The sequence below is a fragment of the Haliotis cracherodii genome, unplaced genomic scaffold (genome assembly GCF_022045235.1).
Source record: "Haliotis cracherodii isolate W230 unplaced genomic scaffold, xgHalCrac1.p SCAF_3, whole genome shotgun sequence".
In the NCBI taxonomy this organism is placed as follows: domain Eukaryota; kingdom Metazoa; phylum Mollusca; class Gastropoda; order Lepetellida; family Haliotidae; genus Haliotis; species Haliotis cracherodii.
Genome location: NW_027266286.1, coordinates 35,276,974 through 35,296,835, shown reverse-complemented (window position 1 = coordinate 35,296,835; position 19,862 = coordinate 35,276,974). Strand labels below are relative to the sequence as shown.

The 19,862-nt window shown below is 38.2% G+C and overlaps 1 protein-coding gene across 2 annotated transcripts in view; it reads left to right on the top strand.

Annotated features, from left to right (window-relative positions):
* The first annotated feature begins 555 nt into the window (after positions 1 to 555).
* The window catches only part of LOC139475942 (protein O-mannosyl-transferase TMTC2-like), a 555,954-nt gene continuing 536,647 nt past the window's right edge, over positions 556 to 19,862 (top strand). For both annotated transcript variants that reach the window (XR_011654036.1, XM_071259155.1), the window contains exon 1: positions 556 to 680. Coding sequence is in view for 1 of the 2 variants with exons in the window: in XM_071259155.1 (XP_071115256.1) it covers positions 595 to 680 (86 nt within the window). In the remaining variant the exon portion in view is untranslated. The remainder of the gene's footprint in view (positions 681 to 19,862) is intronic.

Below are 19,862 nucleotides of genomic sequence, written 5' to 3'. Positions count from 1 at the left end.
ATGTTTTTAATCAAGAAGATCTTGTGGCACGTGTGTTGCACTTTGTTAGCCAATAAAATCATGTCATTTATTCGTATTTGGACTGTGACTCAATCGATATTTATAAGATATTAAAGGGTTCAAATACTTATTTAAGACCCACCCATTCTCCACCCTTTCGTTACATGATTATAATATTTTTAAAAATATGAAAACTTTAAATTAGTTCTTTTGCGCGCTCCTGTTTCCCAGCCACAGAGGAAGACAGATTTCGAGCAATTTCACCATTCCAAAGAATTAATTATTCACATGGGGAGCTTACAGTTCTATATTTACACTACACTGTTAGCTGACCTTTTCTGATCGTCAAAACGTTAAATAGGGATTGGGTTGTAATAACGTGTTTAGCTGGAGTGGAATTCAAGTATACATCGGGCTACGTATACTCCACTATTTAGTCTCCTTACAAACACGCGTGTGTTTGTGCTTATCCCAAACCGGCTCAGCTAACCAAATCCTTTGATCAACACTTCAGTGTCTGCGCATGCGCTTGGCGTCTATTTTCATTGAAGTAAATAGTCTCGACATGGCAAAACGTTACGGCAAAGACAGAGAATGGATTACCCGGTATTAGCAGCGTGTCTCGTCTCCCTGTGTCTCTACCTCAACACCCTTGATGCAGACTTCGCCTACGATGATAGGTACGTTGTTAATGATTGCTAACATCGTCAAATAATGAGTCTCTCCCCCGCCCAGGTGTGCCCCCTCGCCTTCTTACGACTGACACTAGAGTGTAGGTAACTCGGAGACGTGTTTGGACTATTTGTTGGAGCTTGTGCCACATGAGTCATGGTTTGTTTGAAGTGTAAAGAACTCAACTTTTTTACTCAAACTGTTGGCGTTTATCAATATAAATGTTGCATTTGTGTCAGTGTATTCAAAATTAAACCCGTAAACAGTATGCGATTAAAGAATGTGTTCGCCACCCAATAGTATCACCGCGATCACACATGCCTCTTCGATAATTAGGGTAAGGAAAGGTTACCCCCGAACTCAATCCTTAAAATTATCTCTTAGATCCTTGAGTGAAAACATTGGCAAACATATTCTTTATCCACTCCAAAAATCTTCAATGTGAGGATAAAACAGTTAATGTTGGTTGATATGATGCACTAGATCTACCTGAAAGTGCATGATGTGATTGTGAAAAACGATTTGCGATTTAATTTTCCTAGATATCTGAAGTCAAGTACCTGAGAGACAAAAATTCATAACATTGGTGGAAAGTATTAAAATATCCAATGCCAAGGTGCTGAAATCACATGTAATTGGCTTCCAAAACAGACCTCTTTGGGTGTGTGTCCTGAAGCTACAGACCCTGGGGTGTGTGACAGCTGCTCTGATCGATGCCATTGCATGTACATTGTTGAGTGTTTGAAAAGACCTTTGATCTGGCCATTTTGAATAATTGGGACAGCAAAGTATGTAGTATGACTCTTACTTAAACCGAGTTTTAACCAAGAGTGACCTCCCTTTCCCAAGACCCACCCAAACTCCTCAGAGCTATAGCCTGTTAATGGAGCTGTCTATACTATTTCTACCACCAGTCAAAGCTCCCCACAACCATGCATGGAGTTGAACTCGCAAACGATTGACCATTATGTTTACATGCAAGTGATGTCTGTCATAACACCGACTACTCTTACCCAAGCTGAATTATTTCTCTTTTGTCAGTTTGAATTTCTATTTCATTTTAACTATCATGTAATTGGTATAGTAAGAATGTAAGTGGGAAGTTGGTTGGTTTTCTCAAAGAATCTGATCATACAAACAAAAAGGTCAATTCACTCCGGGAAATCTGGTCAGTCGTAACCTTTTCAAAATTCACTATGATGGCATTCCTAAAGACAGTTTGCGGAAATTATGGCAGATTTGAAGTCACCAGTGACACTGAACAGAACATTTCAATAGAGATGTTTTAATTTGGATTTTTTTATGGAATCTTTGATACCTCGACATTCTTCACATAACTTCATATACATTGTCATAAGATTTTTCGAATCCTAACTTGACAATGACATTATGTTACTACAATGGCGGGGCAACAACAAAAATGTGCAACAAACGATGTTGATGTATCATGCCGGGTCTCCATGGTTTCTATGCAGAACCTTTGAAGGTGCGAGTTTAAAAGTTAGTTGCTGAGACAGCAGAAGACAGCATTTTTAGTCCACAAGTCCTTACAATGGTAACATATTGAAAGAAGACTCAAGTCGCCGGTAAACTCAAATGATGTTTACTTGTTCAGATCAAAACCATAACTGACAACACAATGGTATTACTATGACATCATCACAACACTCACACAAACATTCCAAACTATGTTAACATTGCGTTCTTATTATAGAAATACTTCCAGGTTTAGAGTTACCTCCCTTACATCATTATATAACAAACCCCTTAACATGGCAAATTTCTACTCGTCCTTATGGTACCTTAACTATTGGGCAATTTGGCAAGGACTATAGGCCTTGTGGCAATTTCCAATCGCTATGAAGGCATTGAATTGTCGTAAAATCTCTTTGTAGAGACAAACTCAACATTAAACGATGTGGCAGGTTAAGAAAGCCTGTAACACAACTTTGGATTTAAAGTAAAAAGGTCAAGTTTATTCTGCTACTTGACAGAACAATAGCTACAAAGTAGAAGAAACCCTCTTGGTGTGGTGGGTGGGTTGAACGAGAAATTCCACGTGCTGCATGTCGTATCAACAACAAAAATTGCACCAAACCTCAACTGCCCCTAGGCACATAAACTGAAATAAACATAAATGAGAACTCACAAGGTGTGGACACACTGGACAGTAGGGACCTTATTGAAGACCATGTATGAACAATGCTTAAAATTGCATGGATCGATGCTCATGATATTATTCACAGGATTGTCTGGTCCAGACTCGATTATTTGCCGACCGCCATCATATAGCCATAATATTGCAGAGTGTGGCGTTAAACAACAAACCAACCAACCAGCCAACCAAAATAAGATCTTGTACACCCATATCCAAGGTTGCGGAACATGGTTCAGAAATAAAGGGCAAAGATTCAAAATCTTCTGTTCACCATCTTAAAGATGGTGATCAGTTAGTGACTGATAAAACTGAAATTGAAAATAAACTTGGAGAAACTCCAGCCAAACATTCTTCATCATCAAATTATGTCCTGGAGTTTAAAAATTCTCAGAAACAGCAGGAGAAGAAAAACGTCAATTTTAATTCGGACAATGGTGTAGACCATAATGAAGTATTTACATTATATGGGCTTCATACTACCCTTGGACAAGCTCATGATAGAGCAACAGGAGATTATAATATCCATTATCACCTCTTGAATTTTCCTCCTTCGTAGCATAATGCCATTGTAGTCCAAATACCAAAACCTGGCCGGGATCAAGGAGATCCCCCAAATTATTGCCGTAAATCATTAACCAGGTGCGTTTGCAAAACCATGGAATGAATGGTAAATAACAGATTAGTATAGTATTTTGAAAGCAATAATCTAATTACTCATATTCAATGTGGTTTCCGAAAAAATAGAAGAACTATTGATCATTTAGTACGATTAGAATCATTTGTTAAAAAGGCTGTGATAAACAAACAACAGTATCAATATTCTTTGATCTAGAGAAAGCATACGATACTACCCGGAAAAAGCATTCTAAAGGATTTACATGATTTTGGTTTGAGAGGTCGTTTGTCTCATTTTATATCACAGTTTTTGACACTATAACAGACAGGCAATTTCAAGTCTGAGTGGGTTGAAACCTCTCTGACCTTTACAATCAGGATCAGGGTGTCCCACAAGGCAATATTTTGTCTGTCACACTGTTCAGTCAGTATCAAGACAAATAGTCTTTCAAAAGTTGTAAGCGATTCAGTAGATGGATCGCTGTTTTTGGATGATTTTAATATTTCTTGTCGGGGTAAAAACATGCATGCTATTGAGAGACAACTGCAATTGTGTCTGAATAAAAGTGACTTTAAATTTTCCAAAGATAAAACTAGTTTGACACTTAAGGAGCCAGAACTGTTTCTATCTGGCAACCCCATTGAAGTAGTTAAGGAGGCCCAGTTTTTCAGACTTATTTTTTATCGTCATCTGACATTCCTGCCACATATTAAATATCTCAAAGCAAAATGCCTGAGAGGGGATCAGAAAACCCTTCTCCATTTGTACAGATCACTGATTCATCAAAAGTAGATTATGGGTCGATCATTTATGGTGGAGACTGTAAAAGTTTACAGAAATTGGATTCAATACATCATAAGGGATTGAGGCTCTGTCTTGGAGCTTTACGGACATCTCCTGTTGATAGTTTATACACGGAGGCCAGTGAACCTTCCCCGAAACAACGTCGTCTTAAACGCGCATTACATTTCAATACATTACTAAAATACTTCAAGTCTCATCCTGCATATAGTTGTTTTCTATCATGATATAACATTTATAATAAGTTTTCCTATGATAATTAGATCCACATCAAGTGATTTTATGAGTTATCATGGTGTAATATTTATACATCATTTCATATAACTATAGTTAAGCAAGTAATGCTTATCATCAGGTAAAATGCATATATAAAATATAAGTAGTTTCAAGTTTCAAGTTAAAGCTTTTTAGATAGATGCTAGCCTAAGGTAACGGGAGCGCATCTCCTAGACATACTATTCAGTAAGACAAGAGTTATGTCTACATGGTTTAATCATGTTACCGTATTCGACGTAATAAGCGCCCAGGGCGCTCTCAAAATTAGAAATAGGGGGCTTTTTTCAGAATATCATTTTGGTGTTAAAAGATCGTAGATTTCGTGGTTTATGCTGACAGCCTGAAATGTTTATATACGAAAGATATATCTTTCCAGGACTTAATTAATTAAGGGTACATATAACACACGAGTGCGTATTATACACGAATAAATAAGTCTTATGTACATTGATCAATCGGAAGGGGTGCTAATTGAGATTGTTCACTAGCCAATATATTAGCAAATATCGACGTGGGCGCTTATTAGAGCGGGGCGCTTATTACGTCGAATACGGTAATAGATTTGAAGCTTTTAGATAAATGCTAGCCTAAGGTATAAAGATCCCATCTCTCAGACAAAAGACATGTCTACATAGTCTTATAGATTGCCTTGAACTATTTTATTTCAGTAAATCTGTCATCGCCTATATTAGAACATTCAGCAATTACTTCAATTCAGACTCATTAAAGATTAGCCCCCATGCAAGCTATATAGTGACACCATAATCTCTTTCCAAGCACCCAGTAAATATGTCAAGAAGGTTAGTGCCAGTCCAACAGGATTAAGTATTCCTCTCTGTCTAGCCATTCATTAACCATAGGGCACACACCCATCGTGTATCAACCAATCATATTCCTTTTTTATTGTTCTAATTTTTATACCCCCGACAATGTCGGGGGTATATAGTTATACCAAGATTCCGTCCGTCTGTCCATCTGAAAACTTTGTCCGCACGATCTCTCTTAAACTATTCAGTGGATTCATCTAAAACTTAGTACATATAATCTGTGTCATATGGAGGGGTGCAGTCAAAAGAAAAAAAATGTTTTTATTAATTTTCCATTTTTTATGATTTTTTCAAACCCTAATGTCCATCTGAAGACTTTGTCCGTGCGGTTTCTCTTAGATTATTCAGTGGATTCATCTTAACCTTAGTCCATATAATCTGTGTCATATGGAGGGTGCAGTCTAAAGGAAAAAAATTGGTTTTATTAATTTTCCATTTTTTTATGAATTTTTCAAACACTAACGTCCATCCGAAAACTTTGTCTCTTGAACATCCTGCATCATGGATTTTTTGTGGATTCACTGGTTTCATAGGTGTTTGAAAACTGTCCACAGCTGAAGATGTCTCTTGAACATCCTGCATCATGGATTTGTTTTGGATTCACTGGTGTCATAAGTGTTTGAAAACTGTCCAGAGGTGAAGATGTCTCTTGAACATCCTGCATCATGGATTTACCAAGATTCACTGTTGTCATAGGTACTTCCAAACTGTCAAGAGGTAAAGATGTCAGTAGTATAGGTAATGATGGTTCTGGCTCACTTCCACTGGTGTCAGATTTATATACCAATACCACTTCTACAGAGGGAATTATTAATGCAAAAACGATGATGCGATTCAACGATCGTCATGACATTAAACTAAATTGTAATGAAAATATTCTCTATTATTTTTACTCATACGTATACCATTATTTTTTCACAAATTTATATTCAACATTTTTACTAAGTTCTTCGTTCATTTTACTAGGAGACCAGACTATATACTCTTCTTGATAATTGGAAAGAAACAATTGATGACCGTATTTGGTTGGTTTGATATCACTGATGTAATATATACCTTGTGGTAATTCTCTCAATTTGATAATTTTGTCCCTGAACATAAATGCTTCGATAGCTTTTTTCGAGTTCTTCCTTTGTTGGTTTGTAATTCTCCATTATTATATACTTATGTAAGCATTCGTTTAAATGTGATCCAACGATAGGAAGCAATCTAATTTTAATCTCCAACCAGTTCTTTGGTTTTGGCACAGAATAATTGATGCGCTTGTTGCCTCCCCTGTTCTATGAACTTTTTTATCTCGTCTTCGCTAATACCACTGGTCTTATGAGAATTTGATCGAATCTCCTGCTTCATTGCGTTGTATTTAGTGAGTTCTGACCATGCTGACAGCACCAAACGAAACTCCTCCTCGGATATCTTACAATCAACCATTGCCGTTGAAATATGATCCTCAATGCTGTTCAACTTTGCTTTGGCGAGTATCCGAATATTATCATGTTTTAATGCTTTCTTGTGCAACTTACGAGAAATGAATTTTATCGCTATTCCTGCCAGTCCTGAGACTCCAGCCGCTATTTCCATGCCAAGTATGGTAGGCGCGGTGATAATAGTTGATAGTAAACCAACACAGGCTACACCGAGTCCCATGCGAGCCGTTACAAGCGCGGTGTCAACTCGGTCGAGAGCATTCACGGCTCTGCGATACTTTTTATAGAATCCAAGTCTCAACTCCCTCTCCTTCTCTATTCTATGTTTTATGTCGCTTATTTGATGTTATCGAAATCCATCAACAGTATCCATCTTTTCAGATGCTTCAGATGTGCCGGATATAAACCCATAATGTATATTATTATATAATATAATAGTCTTTAATTGGTCTTGCTTAAATGTTTTGAGAGTGTACATCAACCTTATTAAATGTATATTATACGGCATAAATATCTTAGTAAGAGAAATGCTATCACTTTTATTAACTTGGACCCCCTCAAGAGTTGCAACGGGTGATGCTCCCATATAAATAATACTGCAACGTTGACGTTGGTGTTTCTCGAGCCATTTAATTGATAGACCTGGTAATATTTCGAAGGCATCTACCGGTACATCTCCAAACAAGACTTCAATAATAAGCGTAGAAGGATTATGTATTGCACTCAAGTTCTGTTTTATATCATTGAATTCAGTACCGTATATGACCGCGGATAAGCCGACCCCGTAGATAAGCCGAGGTGCTAACTTGACCATTGAAATATGAGAGAAAATGATATGACCCGCAGATAAGCCGAACCACGAAGTGAAAGGCAAAAAACACTGCGAAGTCGGACTGCAAGACATGTGCCGGTACTCGCAGATATTAAAAAATATTAGATGAAATACGTTGGAATTATATTGAAAAAGTCTTTATTATTTCTAATAAAGATTTAACAAACCAATCATCCACTTTCATAATGTGGGAAGCCGTTTCTCTTGTTTTTTTTTAATCTCATAATGATCGTTATATTATACCAAATTTAAACTAACATTTTTGACTGCCGGACGACTAAACAACATATGACCTGGGTTTTCTGGCAGGGGAGAGACTGACACACTTTTTCTATTTGAGGGGATATAAGCCCCGAGTAGGATCCCACTATTTATTATCTTAGTTAATTGATGACCCTTACCCCTCATCACATATGGTGGGGTAATGACGATATTCAATAGGCACTCGATTTTTTCTTCGATCATAGTCCATTTATTATCATCGTTGCGAGTAAGATTGTACGAAGTATTTTTATTGAGTCTACTAACGTCTACATCGCATAAATCTCCTAGATTACCTGAGAATGCAATTTCTTTCCGCTTGTATACATTATCTTGTAAGTGTAAAGCGTATAACTTACCATCGATCCGGGTTTACCAAATCCTTCTGTGTCTCCGAGATTGGAAAGCGCAATTGTATTACATTGTCTGAGTGTTCCAGGGCCTGATGAATCAACCATTATTTATAATATGGAGTGTTACACTGAAGTATCCTCATATGTACAGGTTGATGTTTTACAGATTTTGATTTTGAGATCTGAAATAATGCCCTGCTTTAATTTTTTATATTGTAATGATGAGAAAGATTCCGTTCTACTGCTATTGTATTTTTCATCTTTGACTGGAATAGCTCTCAGCAGAGTAGAAGGTCTTTGGAGTTGAATATTATCTGTCGTACTGATCTGATCAAGATGGATGCACAACTCTTTATAGGGAACTAAATCGGGCAATTTAACTCCCTGCAATGTTTTATTGGATAGTATTATTGGTTTAACCCAATAAAATCCAAGTGTATCTTATAAACCCCTTTCAAGAAGTATACTCTTTTCTCCAGCTTTTAAAATCAGCACCCCATTCGATTCAATTTGGGTGAGACTAGCTCCCAAAGGCTTAAAAATTTCATCATTGAGTGAGCATACGCTGTAATACCCATCAGGTATAATGTAAATGTTATGATCATCAATTAGTTGTATCTTATTATTATTTCTCGCAGCACTTATATTTGATATTGGTCCACTGCGGGTAATACGTTACATCGCAGAGAGTGACTTCAAGTTGCCCAGCCGAGTTATCGATAGTATGAAGCAGTTGAATAGACTGACCATTTGTTATTCCTGGGAGTGTAACATACATATAAAATATACAAAAATACTATATCATAACTGAAATATGAAATCAACTTACATTACTAATCAAAAGACGTTAAAAGATGGTACTTGTTGTTACCCTGTCTGGCACTCGGCATTAAGGGGCTAAAACAAGGACTGGTCGGCTCGGAGTCAGTATACTGTGTCTGAGTGGGGTATTCATGTTAAACTGCGGCATGGTATCTCAGTGTGCTAGCACTATAAATCGGCATCAGTCCGGACTATTACAAGCAGCCACAAACACACACACACACACACACACACACATACACGTGCGTGCATGCACGTCGCTATATAAGTGCAATAATCTTGGACGCGACGTTAAACCCCATTTCACCTCACCTCACCTACATTACTAATCAGTCGATTTTAGTAAGTGCTCTGGTGCTAATTTTGTTGTTGAATTCCCTGATATCTTTGAAAAATATAGGGTCACGGCAACTAGCGATAAAATGGTGCACGATTGGTTCCACAATCCGATGCAATTTTAGCAGAATCAGTTAAACTTTGCCATATGGTGTGCCACAATAGGATGTAGTGTATCTCTTTATGTCCCAGGATTTGAACTTAATAAGTCTGTTTTATCATTTCACGTGTACTATCAGATAAGACATATACTTATTAGTGCTCCATTACCGCAGGATCGAGCATGGAATTCCACAAATAATCCGTACAATAGGTGGGCATTCAAACATATTTGTCAGGAACTTAATGTTTCTACGAGTAAAGATTGGCGTCTGAGTTGGGTTAACCATGGTCTAGGTATTCCGTACGCTGGTACTCACTCTGTTAAAGAAGTCAGCGATGATTTACTGAAAAGAGGTCGGCTTCTTCCGAGCTTTGCTCTCTCAAGTAACGAGTGGAGAGATGATCGTATGAACTTTAAGGGTGGTGTTGCTTTCACTGTCCAAAAGGTTGAGCAACGACCTGGAAATGCTTGGAATGAATTTCTTAACATGCTTAAAGCAGAAAATAATTTTACTAACCTAGGAGTTGTAAGAGTTAATGAATCAATAAGAACTTATGTATGGGCAATTCTTGGTGCACAATCGCAAACACAAACGGGAATAATTGGTTCTGGGACGGCGCTCGATGCACAAAAACAGTTTGTCGCAAACGTGGAGGATGCTATTAATTCAACCGTTGATATTCCATCTTCTTTAAAACGTTATCAAGATGTATTACAGTACCCTCAATCCAAAGTAGACTACGTTTATGCGCCGGGACTATACATGTCTCCGAGTAATATGGAACTTAAGATCGGTCAAGTGATGGGTTATAATAATAAAAATTGTTATTGCTACTGATCAACAAAAACCAGGTATAAATTCAGATATTAACACCGAATTAATAACGCAAACAAACAAAGGCGAAACGGGAATAGTCAAGACACAGATATCTACGGACGCTCCTACTGACGCATAACCACAAGTGCCACCACATATTGCAGCTAAAAATCAACAACATAGGCTTCTCCTAATGCTTGTAAATGCTTTTTTATCCACTCTTTTACACCAGCCCTATCACTAGGCGGTGTGCCACCCCCTGTACCACTACCACCGGTTAACGTGAGAGTCAAAGTCGATATAATAAATCCTAATGCGGTTAAAATACTGGTAATGGTTATCCCCTAGGCCTGTTCTCTGAACAATGTTTTAATTTTATCGGCCAGTGTGGTATCATTGTTGAGGACTTTATCGATAGTTTCTCGAATTCTACTTATTTGTGAACGAAGTGCCTTTCTATTATGTAATCGAAGCCGCTTCGAGGCGTGCCGATCTTTCGTCTTCTAAGTTACACAATCTTTCTGCAACGCTGCGTCTACTGAATTCATCACCCACCTGTTCAAGTTTTGTTTTCTCATAAGCTATATGCTTGTCAAGTTCAGATAGCTTGGCTATATTATTGATGAGTTCTCCCCGCTTTGTTTGCATTGCCTTGTCAAGGCCTCGTAATTCCCTAATACTGTACTCCGAGTATGGTGATACCTGTAACGTGGAATTATCGTAGTAGGTATCCAAGATTTCTCCGAGTCCGTCCGAAGCCAGCTTCGAGCTTTCTTCCAAATTATCTTTATCTATGGTACCGAGTTCAGCACGCACAGTCTTAAGAACCTTAGTAGTCTTCGCAGAAAGTTTTTCTCGTGAGTTGTCTACAAAAGCTAATTCATTACGAACAATGTTGATGCCATGTTTACTTGCTATCGTAGACAAGGCTAGGGCCTTGCGAGTACGAGAATTCATAAGATCAATATCGGGAGAGCCATGCAGTCGCAATATTCCTTTACTATCTATCGTAAACTTTGAATAGTCACGACCTATTGGGCTTTCTTTTAAGGCATCGTAATAATCATTAACGGTTGATTGTAAAAGTTCATCGTTAAGATTCATAAAGCTGGTTTCATCTAGATTAAAATCATCCATTTTTATATCAAACATTAGGTTACATAATTTCGATATAACAATGTCTTCGCAATACGGACGCAAGTTAAACCCACAATGTAGACTTCGGGATCCATTAGGGGTCAAAGCAATTCGTCAGTCTGTAACTATAACTAATAACCCGAGTACCATTGATCAGAATCAAACGCTTCTGGTTCGCTTTCCGAATCTAGGAGCTCACGATGTGTTAGTTCCGGGAACTGCACGACTATCATTTACAATTGGTTTGAATTCTACCGACGCTAGCAGAGAGGTCGTTCAGAACATAGGTCGTGCGATTGTTAAGAAAATCGCGATAAAAATTAGCAGTAATGAAGTTTTGAGTATTGACGACAGCGATCTATATTTCTGTTACATGGATCTCTGGAGAAAGGCTAAAGAAGGGGAAAACTTACAGTACCAAGGTATTTGTAATCAGAATACATTGAGACTGCGTGTAGGTGCTGATAGTGGCGATAATACCGTCGTAGGAGATAAGGCTGTTGCATTAGTTAACCGATTCTATATTCCGCTAGACTTTGAATTACTAGATAGTCACATGCCCTTCTATCAAGTATCCCTAGCCGATAGGTTAAATACAAACTCCCTTTTAAGGGCTACAGCAGAGTAATCAAAGCTACTGAAGATGGTACTAGCTATTCTATTGAAAATATCTCACTGGAGTATGATATGATAACAGATCCTGAATTAGCCAGACAAATTCGTAACCAGTATACCGGAAGTTTAGCCATTTTGTACGATCGCGTGCTTCAACACCGAAAGATCACCAGGAACAAAAGAGATACGACGTGGAATATCAATCTTAACGTCCCAGCGAGATCGTTGAAGGGTATTTTAATGTTGTTTGAGGACCCCTCTGAAGCATTTGCAAGAGATACTGAGAGGTTCTACAACCCCAAGATCACAAAAGTAGAATTGACTATCAAGGGCGTGCCTAATCAACTATATAGTCAAGGCATGCGAGCATATCAACAGTGGGATGAGATTAAAAAACTCCCTCCTATAAAGCGAAGCCCAGAAGTTAACGCGGTCGTGAAAGATCTGTCTCTCGGAGATGTATCTATGGCTGAATTCCTTACCACGAAGTATGCGCTATGGCTCGACATGCGAACCACGGACGAAGACCAACTACACGGCAGTGGGCGGAGAATAGAAAATACCAGCGAGGGTGTTACTATACAGATAACGAAGCACCAGGAAGCGGCTGGTAAATTAACATATATTTGTATGTGATTATGGACGGGCAACTTAATATACAGAATGGACGACGTTTTCAACCATACTATTATTCTGTGCCCGACTATAAGCGGTAATAAAACATACCTATGGAGAGATTGGGTAATGAATGATCCCGAGGTACACAGAGTTCATCTGGGCGATCGTTAACATATGTCACGAAAAATACAAAGGAGAATCAACCCTTTTCATAATAGACAACTGCAGTGCGAGTAAAGAACTTACCAAAAAGAAAGATATGCTTTCATATTTAGCATTCTCCGGAAGACATACTCAGCATAGCGTTTGGGTACTTACTCAAAAATACAACTCTGTCCTGAAAGATCTCAGAGAGAAGACCAAATGGGTAGCCCTGTTTCATTGCAAAGACCGAGATTCATTTGAGGAATGTCTACGCGAGATAAAGTCAGAAAACTGTTAGCGGAAACGAAGCTTTGTAAACTCGTAATAAAAACCGATCAACCAGCTGCTGATGCAATTGCTTAGCAAAAATAGCAGATATATAGCAAAAATAGCAACTGCTTAGAAAACTTAAGCAACTGCTTAGCAAACTTTAGCAACTGTTAAGCAAATGTTAGCAACAGCTTAGCAAATATAGCGAAATCTAGCAACTGCTTAGCAAATTAAAGCAAAAATATATCATGGACAGAAAAACATTGTTTGCAGTGTGAAATTCCCGGTCTTGGATAATGTTCATGCTGCGCTCAAATGGCGGTCCCCTGATGTGCCTGTGTATGGCAGCACGTAACCCAACAAAACTCGATTTTGAGTAAAGATCTCCCTCAGCATTTCTGACTTCGGCATAAAAGAACTAAGTCTCTCATTCAGTTGAGAAGCAGGAAGCTCTTCGAACTTGGGTTCAAAACCTCGGAAAACAAGCCATTCTGGAAGTGAAAAACATTGCCTTGTTCAGGGTACAAATGTGACAGTAAGTGGGAGTAATTTGTTATTAGTCCTATTACGGCGTCGTGATTAAATGAAATTTCCGTACATCCATTTAGCATAACATATCTCAAATCTTATAAAACGAAATATTTAATTTACGTTATGATTTTGGTCAATCTCGTTATATTATTGCCAATTTTTGCGATGACACATTGTGTAAATGCAGAAATGGTGTTTTTCATCTGTTTCAAGAGTTTTGTTTAAAGTTCATTTTCTATATTTTGGTAATGGTTTAAAGGGGCACTGATCTAACGCAATTCCCCAGACTAGTTGTTGCCTTTGTTATTGTTTTTTCCCCCGTGAGTACCCGGATGATACGCAACGCAACTGAACGTGACCAGAGACTGGGCTACCGTCTGCAAGGACAGCTAAATAAACTTTGAGGCTGGAGGCATTATTTGTTTACGTGTTTTTGCATAAACACTGATTGGTTAACCGTGATCTATAAAGATTTCGACAAAGGGGGCATGTTTATTAATTTCTTCAGCCTAAACAAACAGACAAAAAGAACAGCGGAGCTCATCGGATGTCGTCATTTGGAAATACCCCAGATGGTTATAGTTTAATACTAAAAAAAGTATCCATGGAGTGAAAGCATTTTCGGATTTCGGCTTGCGTCGATAATATGATTACTACTCCCTTGTTGTCATCGTTTTCTGGTATAACCCTACACTTGTGTATTTGTCATCATTCACTTGATGCTCAGTTAATGAATTTATTACAGGTACAATTAGTGGTAGCACCACTAAGATTACCTGACAAAGTTTCCCATTTGGCATTTATTGTGTCTGGGGTAATTATTCAATCTAAATCCAGGTTTGAAGTGAGGTGAAATGTGTGTTATGTAATATGCACGTGTCAGCCCAGCAAGAGATGAATGATCAGTTGATTACTTTTTTTGTAAATCAACGGATCGTTCCTAGTCATCAAAGGATTAACAGAAAATACGTTGATTGATTAATCACTGTTATCTTGCACAGTGTTTACATGTCTAGGTTTACTAAAACAAAGGGAATACACTCATACCATGGTGTGAAGTGCCGATGTAAAAACAACATACTTTGTTCAAAGGGTTAACTGTTAATACGTTGATTGATTGATCATTGTTATCTATCACTCAATGGATTTTTTAGGAACCGTGGACGTTATGAAAATAGTTGTCACGTGGGCTTTCTCAGCCGACCAGTGAGACTTGACACCTATGTAAGACACCTGAAACAATCCAGGTGATCAGTTGAGAAACGAACACGGGTTATAATATCCCGAAACGATATATATCTTTTAAAATATTTGATTGTTACTGAGACATGTGACATCGAATAAGTTTCTTTGTACAGCTGCAGACGAGTGAGTAATTGTTCCTTTGTGTGGATATTCACGGATACATTCCTCGAACAAGGAAGCTGCCTAAAATTTATACACATACATTTGGTAGGTTGTAATTATGATATTTGCATTTTGTTTTCCTTCATTTGAACCGATTCATTCTTGTTTCTCTACGTCTTGGTTGGGAAATTCTTCAATGAGCGATAGACGTTGTTTTCACAGGTCTTTTCCTTTGTAAGCGTGTATATATTACCGTCAATTTGTAAAATGTGATTCTCTCAGGCAATTTATTAAATGTGTAAATATTTCAGTCATTTTGACTAAAAAATCTGTCCAGATTGATTAAGACGATCAAAAGGGCCTACAAACATCACAACAGATTATTATGTAAGATTAGAAGCCAAACAACATAGAAATGTACTTTTCAACATAACATTTTCAGTCTCTTGGTGATGACATTAAACATCAAAATGTTTGGAATTCGTTATCATAATAATACAGATGGAAATGCTTTTCAGTCACTTTGTACAATAACTGAATATTTAGACCTTTAATAAATTTGTTACACATTTGACAGTAAAAAAATATACACACTATAAAAAAAGCAATGCTCAGGTGAAATATTTACCTTGTGTTGCAAGTCAAAATAGTGTCAACGAAAATCGCAAAATTACCAAGCAAGTGACTTATCAAAACTTCGTCACCATTACCGATGCTACCCACAAAGTTACATTTCCTTATTATCTCGAAAACTGTATTTCATTTTGTTGATCAGTGTGACCATACGCCCTTATTACTACCCATAATGCGCTTACCGACTAATGCGCTTACGAATGGCGCAGCAGAGGTCGCGAACTAGTCTAGATTTCTGCTATACATCCGGGTACTCACTTGGAAAAAAACAATAACAAAGGCAACAACCAGTCCCAGGGAATTGCGTTAGATCAGTGCCCCTTTAAGTTTCATTTATTTTTAAAAATCAAAGTTTTTCTTAGTTAAACATTTGGTCCACTTAAAGTCATTTTCATTTGAACCTCCTCACTTTGGCTTAGTGGATAAAGTGTTTGGTCATAATATGTCACATGACCTTTGAAAGCTAGACATTGTGAGTTCAAATCCCCATTTCTCAATAAACTTTTGCAGATAAATTAATTACTTGTTTACAGCCTCAATTCCATTTCAAGTCACATGATCTAAAAAGCACATGTTCCCCACACAATCAGTCAAATCTCCATCTTGTTAGGACCACAGTTACATTCTCCAAAGTGTAAAGCAACACAAATGTAAGTAAACTCATATTTTTCAATGCCAAAGTTAATATTATGTTATCTCTTAAGTGTTCAATGCATTTATAACTTCAATTCAGTAACCATTTGGCAGTTGTAAGCAATTTTGAGTATTTTGTCAGACAGTTGTTTGTTATTCTTTTAAATTGGTCATTTTGACTATTTAATTGGTTCAGCCTAAAGTAAGAATTGTATTTTCTTTCTATTTTAGTTTTCTGAACCTCACCCACCATCGTATTCAACGTAAACAATGTAAACAAAGATAGTCGTCTTACAACGAAACTGAAATTGCCTCATTATAACGCCTTAGAACGTAAACATAGTTTGAAGTTGTATTTTGAAGTCGCCTTTACCGTTCAACGTCAGCTCTTCAATTCAACTCCTTTACCAACGATTATGTTTGAAGGGTTATTATTCAACGTTTGTACTGAACATTGTGATTAACGCTCAACATCATGTAATAAAATTCCTTGTGGGTGCGAGTGTCAGAAGTTTGTGTTTCTTGCATCTACATTAGTTTATACTGCAAGATAACGTTGAAACTAGACTTGTCCAAAACTGAAATTGATAAAAAGCTAAAACTGAACTGTGACTTTTCAAGTACAACGTAACCATGGCAACAAGTCATGATTATTCAATAGTTGATGATGAGACTGATCTGTCACATGAGCAGAATAGACAAGTGAGCTTTGAAGAAGATGAAGGAGAAAGTGAAGGTCGAAATCTTAGAAAGGTTAGGACTCTAACTGATAAAGGGAAAGTTGAGAGACTCAGACTTTGGAAGAATAAACAGATAGCAACTACCACAGCAGTGACAAAGAAGCGCAACGAAATCTCAAGGCTCATGGAACGTGGAGATAATTTGCACTTAGTGAAGATGAGTTATCAACATCTAAATGAACTGTTTGATCAATACACAATGTGTTTTGATGCATATTTTGCTGCATTAGAGACAGAAGAGCTAAAGAGTATTGAGAGCAAGTCGAATAAAGAAAAGGAACACGACTTCATCAAATACAGAGAACACGTTTCCCAATGGATCTCCAACATAGAAGTTCAACTTGCAGACAACATTGACTCTGCTTCAAGATCTTCATTTAAGTCAACAAGTTCAACACAATCAGCAAGAGCCAAGGAGAGAGCTCGCCTTGCAGAATTGCTTACAGAAAAGGTCAAGTTTGAAGATATTCGCAAGTTAGAAGAAATAAAGCTTGATATTGAAATTGCAAAGGCTGAGGCAAGGGAGAGAGTATATGCAGAAATGGAGTCTCCATCATTTCAAACAACAGTGCCACCAATTGTACAGCCACGAGGTGATCATCTGCATGCTCAATCAGAACTGCAACATGATGCTAAAGACATTATATATCCTGTTTCCTCCAGTCAACAGAGTACTGTACATGTTCAGCATAACACTCCGGTCTGTGACACTGTAACGCCTCCCAGCTTAAATCCTCCTGCATTCAGCTCAACGTTTACTCAACCTGGAACAGAAAGTATGGTCCAAGCTCAGCAACAGATGTTGACTGCCATGTTTCTCCCTCAACCTGAAGTACCAAAGTTCAAAGGTGACCTAATTGAATATGGATCCTTCATGATGGCATTTGATGCTAGAATAGTGCCTCATACTAACTGTGACAGAGACAGGCTGTGCTACCTCGATCAGCAACTGGAAGGTGAACCGAAAGACTTGATATGTCTCAGTTCGATGGATATACAGAAGCAAGGGAGCTGTTGGACAAGGAATATGGTGATCCATATAAGGTGTCAATGTCCTACATCAACCAGGTTATGTTATGGCCTGATATCAAGTATGATGACAGCCAGAAACTGAAGAAGTTCTCTGTGTTCCAGACAAAGTGTCTCCATGCAATGAAGAACATATCCCACATGTCAGTGCTGAACCATGCTCCGAATCTTCAAGCAATTGTCCACAAATTGCCATCTCATCTTCAGAACAGATGGAGAGATCGAGTGACAAAGTGCCATATCATCAGTTCAAGGTCAATGGAGTTCAAAGATCTTGTCGAGTTCATTGACATTGCTGCCAAATCGGCCAACGAACCAGCGTTTGGAGAAGAAGCCATGCAGCATAGAGAACAGTTAAGTACATCTTCACAAGGTAAAACAACTAAGGGCAGACAACCATCATCAAAGTCTAGATCAACTGCATTTGCTACTTCAGTTAATTCCAGTTCCTCAACTGATAAACCGAGAAGACCACTGTCATGTTATTTCTGTTCAAAGTCGCATGATATTGACGACTGTTTCGAATTTGCCAAAAAGACGCTCACTGAGAAACGAAGCTTTATGATGGAGAAGAAAATGTGCTTTGGATGTTTCGCTTACAACCACACTGTTAAAGGATGTTTGAAGAAAAGACTCTGTAAGAAGTGCGAGAAGCGTCATCCAACTTTACTTCATGATGACAACTTCACCATGAAATCAACACCGCAGTTAACAGACACTCAAGCCAAACAAGTATCAAGGTCAAGCGATGGTGTAACCACGTCCTGCAGTGCAGCAACTTCAGATGCCATGGAAACAGTTCTCCAGTCGATTCTTCCAGTTACAGTGCATCTTGAAGACAATGGTGTGAACATAAAGACATATGCTTTCCTGGATAATTGGAGCTCAGGGTGTTTCATGACTGAAGATTTTCAGTGTCAGCTTGGTGCTCCATCAACACAGACAACCTTAAAGCTTCGCATGATGCATGGTATTTACATTGTGCCGACCTCAGTGGTGACTGGTCTTGTGGTTATGGACATTGATTGTGCTAATCCTGTTCCACTTCCAAAGACATATGTGAAAAATGATTTCCCTGTCAACCGTGATCAAATTCCTGATCCAGAATTCTTGAAGAAATGGCCTTATCTTCATGACATGGCAAACAAGCTTCCAAGTGTGTATCCCAATCTTGAAGTTGGACTGTTAATTTGGAAGCAATTGTCCTCAAGCACTGGAACCACAACAAGTAATCCCTTCGGGTGACAATGGTCCCTTTGCTGTGCTATATAAACACGGATGGACTGTAAATGGGCCTCTGCATGTGAAATATGATCAGGTTCAGAATTCTCTTTGCTGCAACAGAGTGATCTTCACTGAATCAACGGTTGTAAAAGAATCTTTAACAACGGACACTGTAGTGAAACTCCTGGAGAAGGACTTCAGCGAACAAGACATTGGTGATCTTCCTGGTCAACGTGGCTATTCCAGAGAAGACAAGCGGTTTATGGATATGGTTGAACAGAATGTGGAGTTCATCAATGGTCACTATCAGCTACCACCACCGTTCCGGAATCCTAATGCCTACTTTCCAAACAACAGACAACAAGCACTCAGCAGAGTTAAGTGGCAGAGAAAGAAGATGCTGGAAAGTGAAACCTACCACAGAGACTACACTGTGTTCATCAACAATCTCCTAGAGAAAGGTTTTGCCAATCCTGTGCCTGATGATGAACTCTCTGCATCTGCTGATAACGTCTGGTATCTTCCACACCATGGTATTTACCACCCAAGGAAACCTGAGAAAATTTGTGTTGTATTCGACTGCAGTGCCAGATATGAAGGATCTTCTCTTAACGACAGACTTCTCCAGGGACCTGATTTA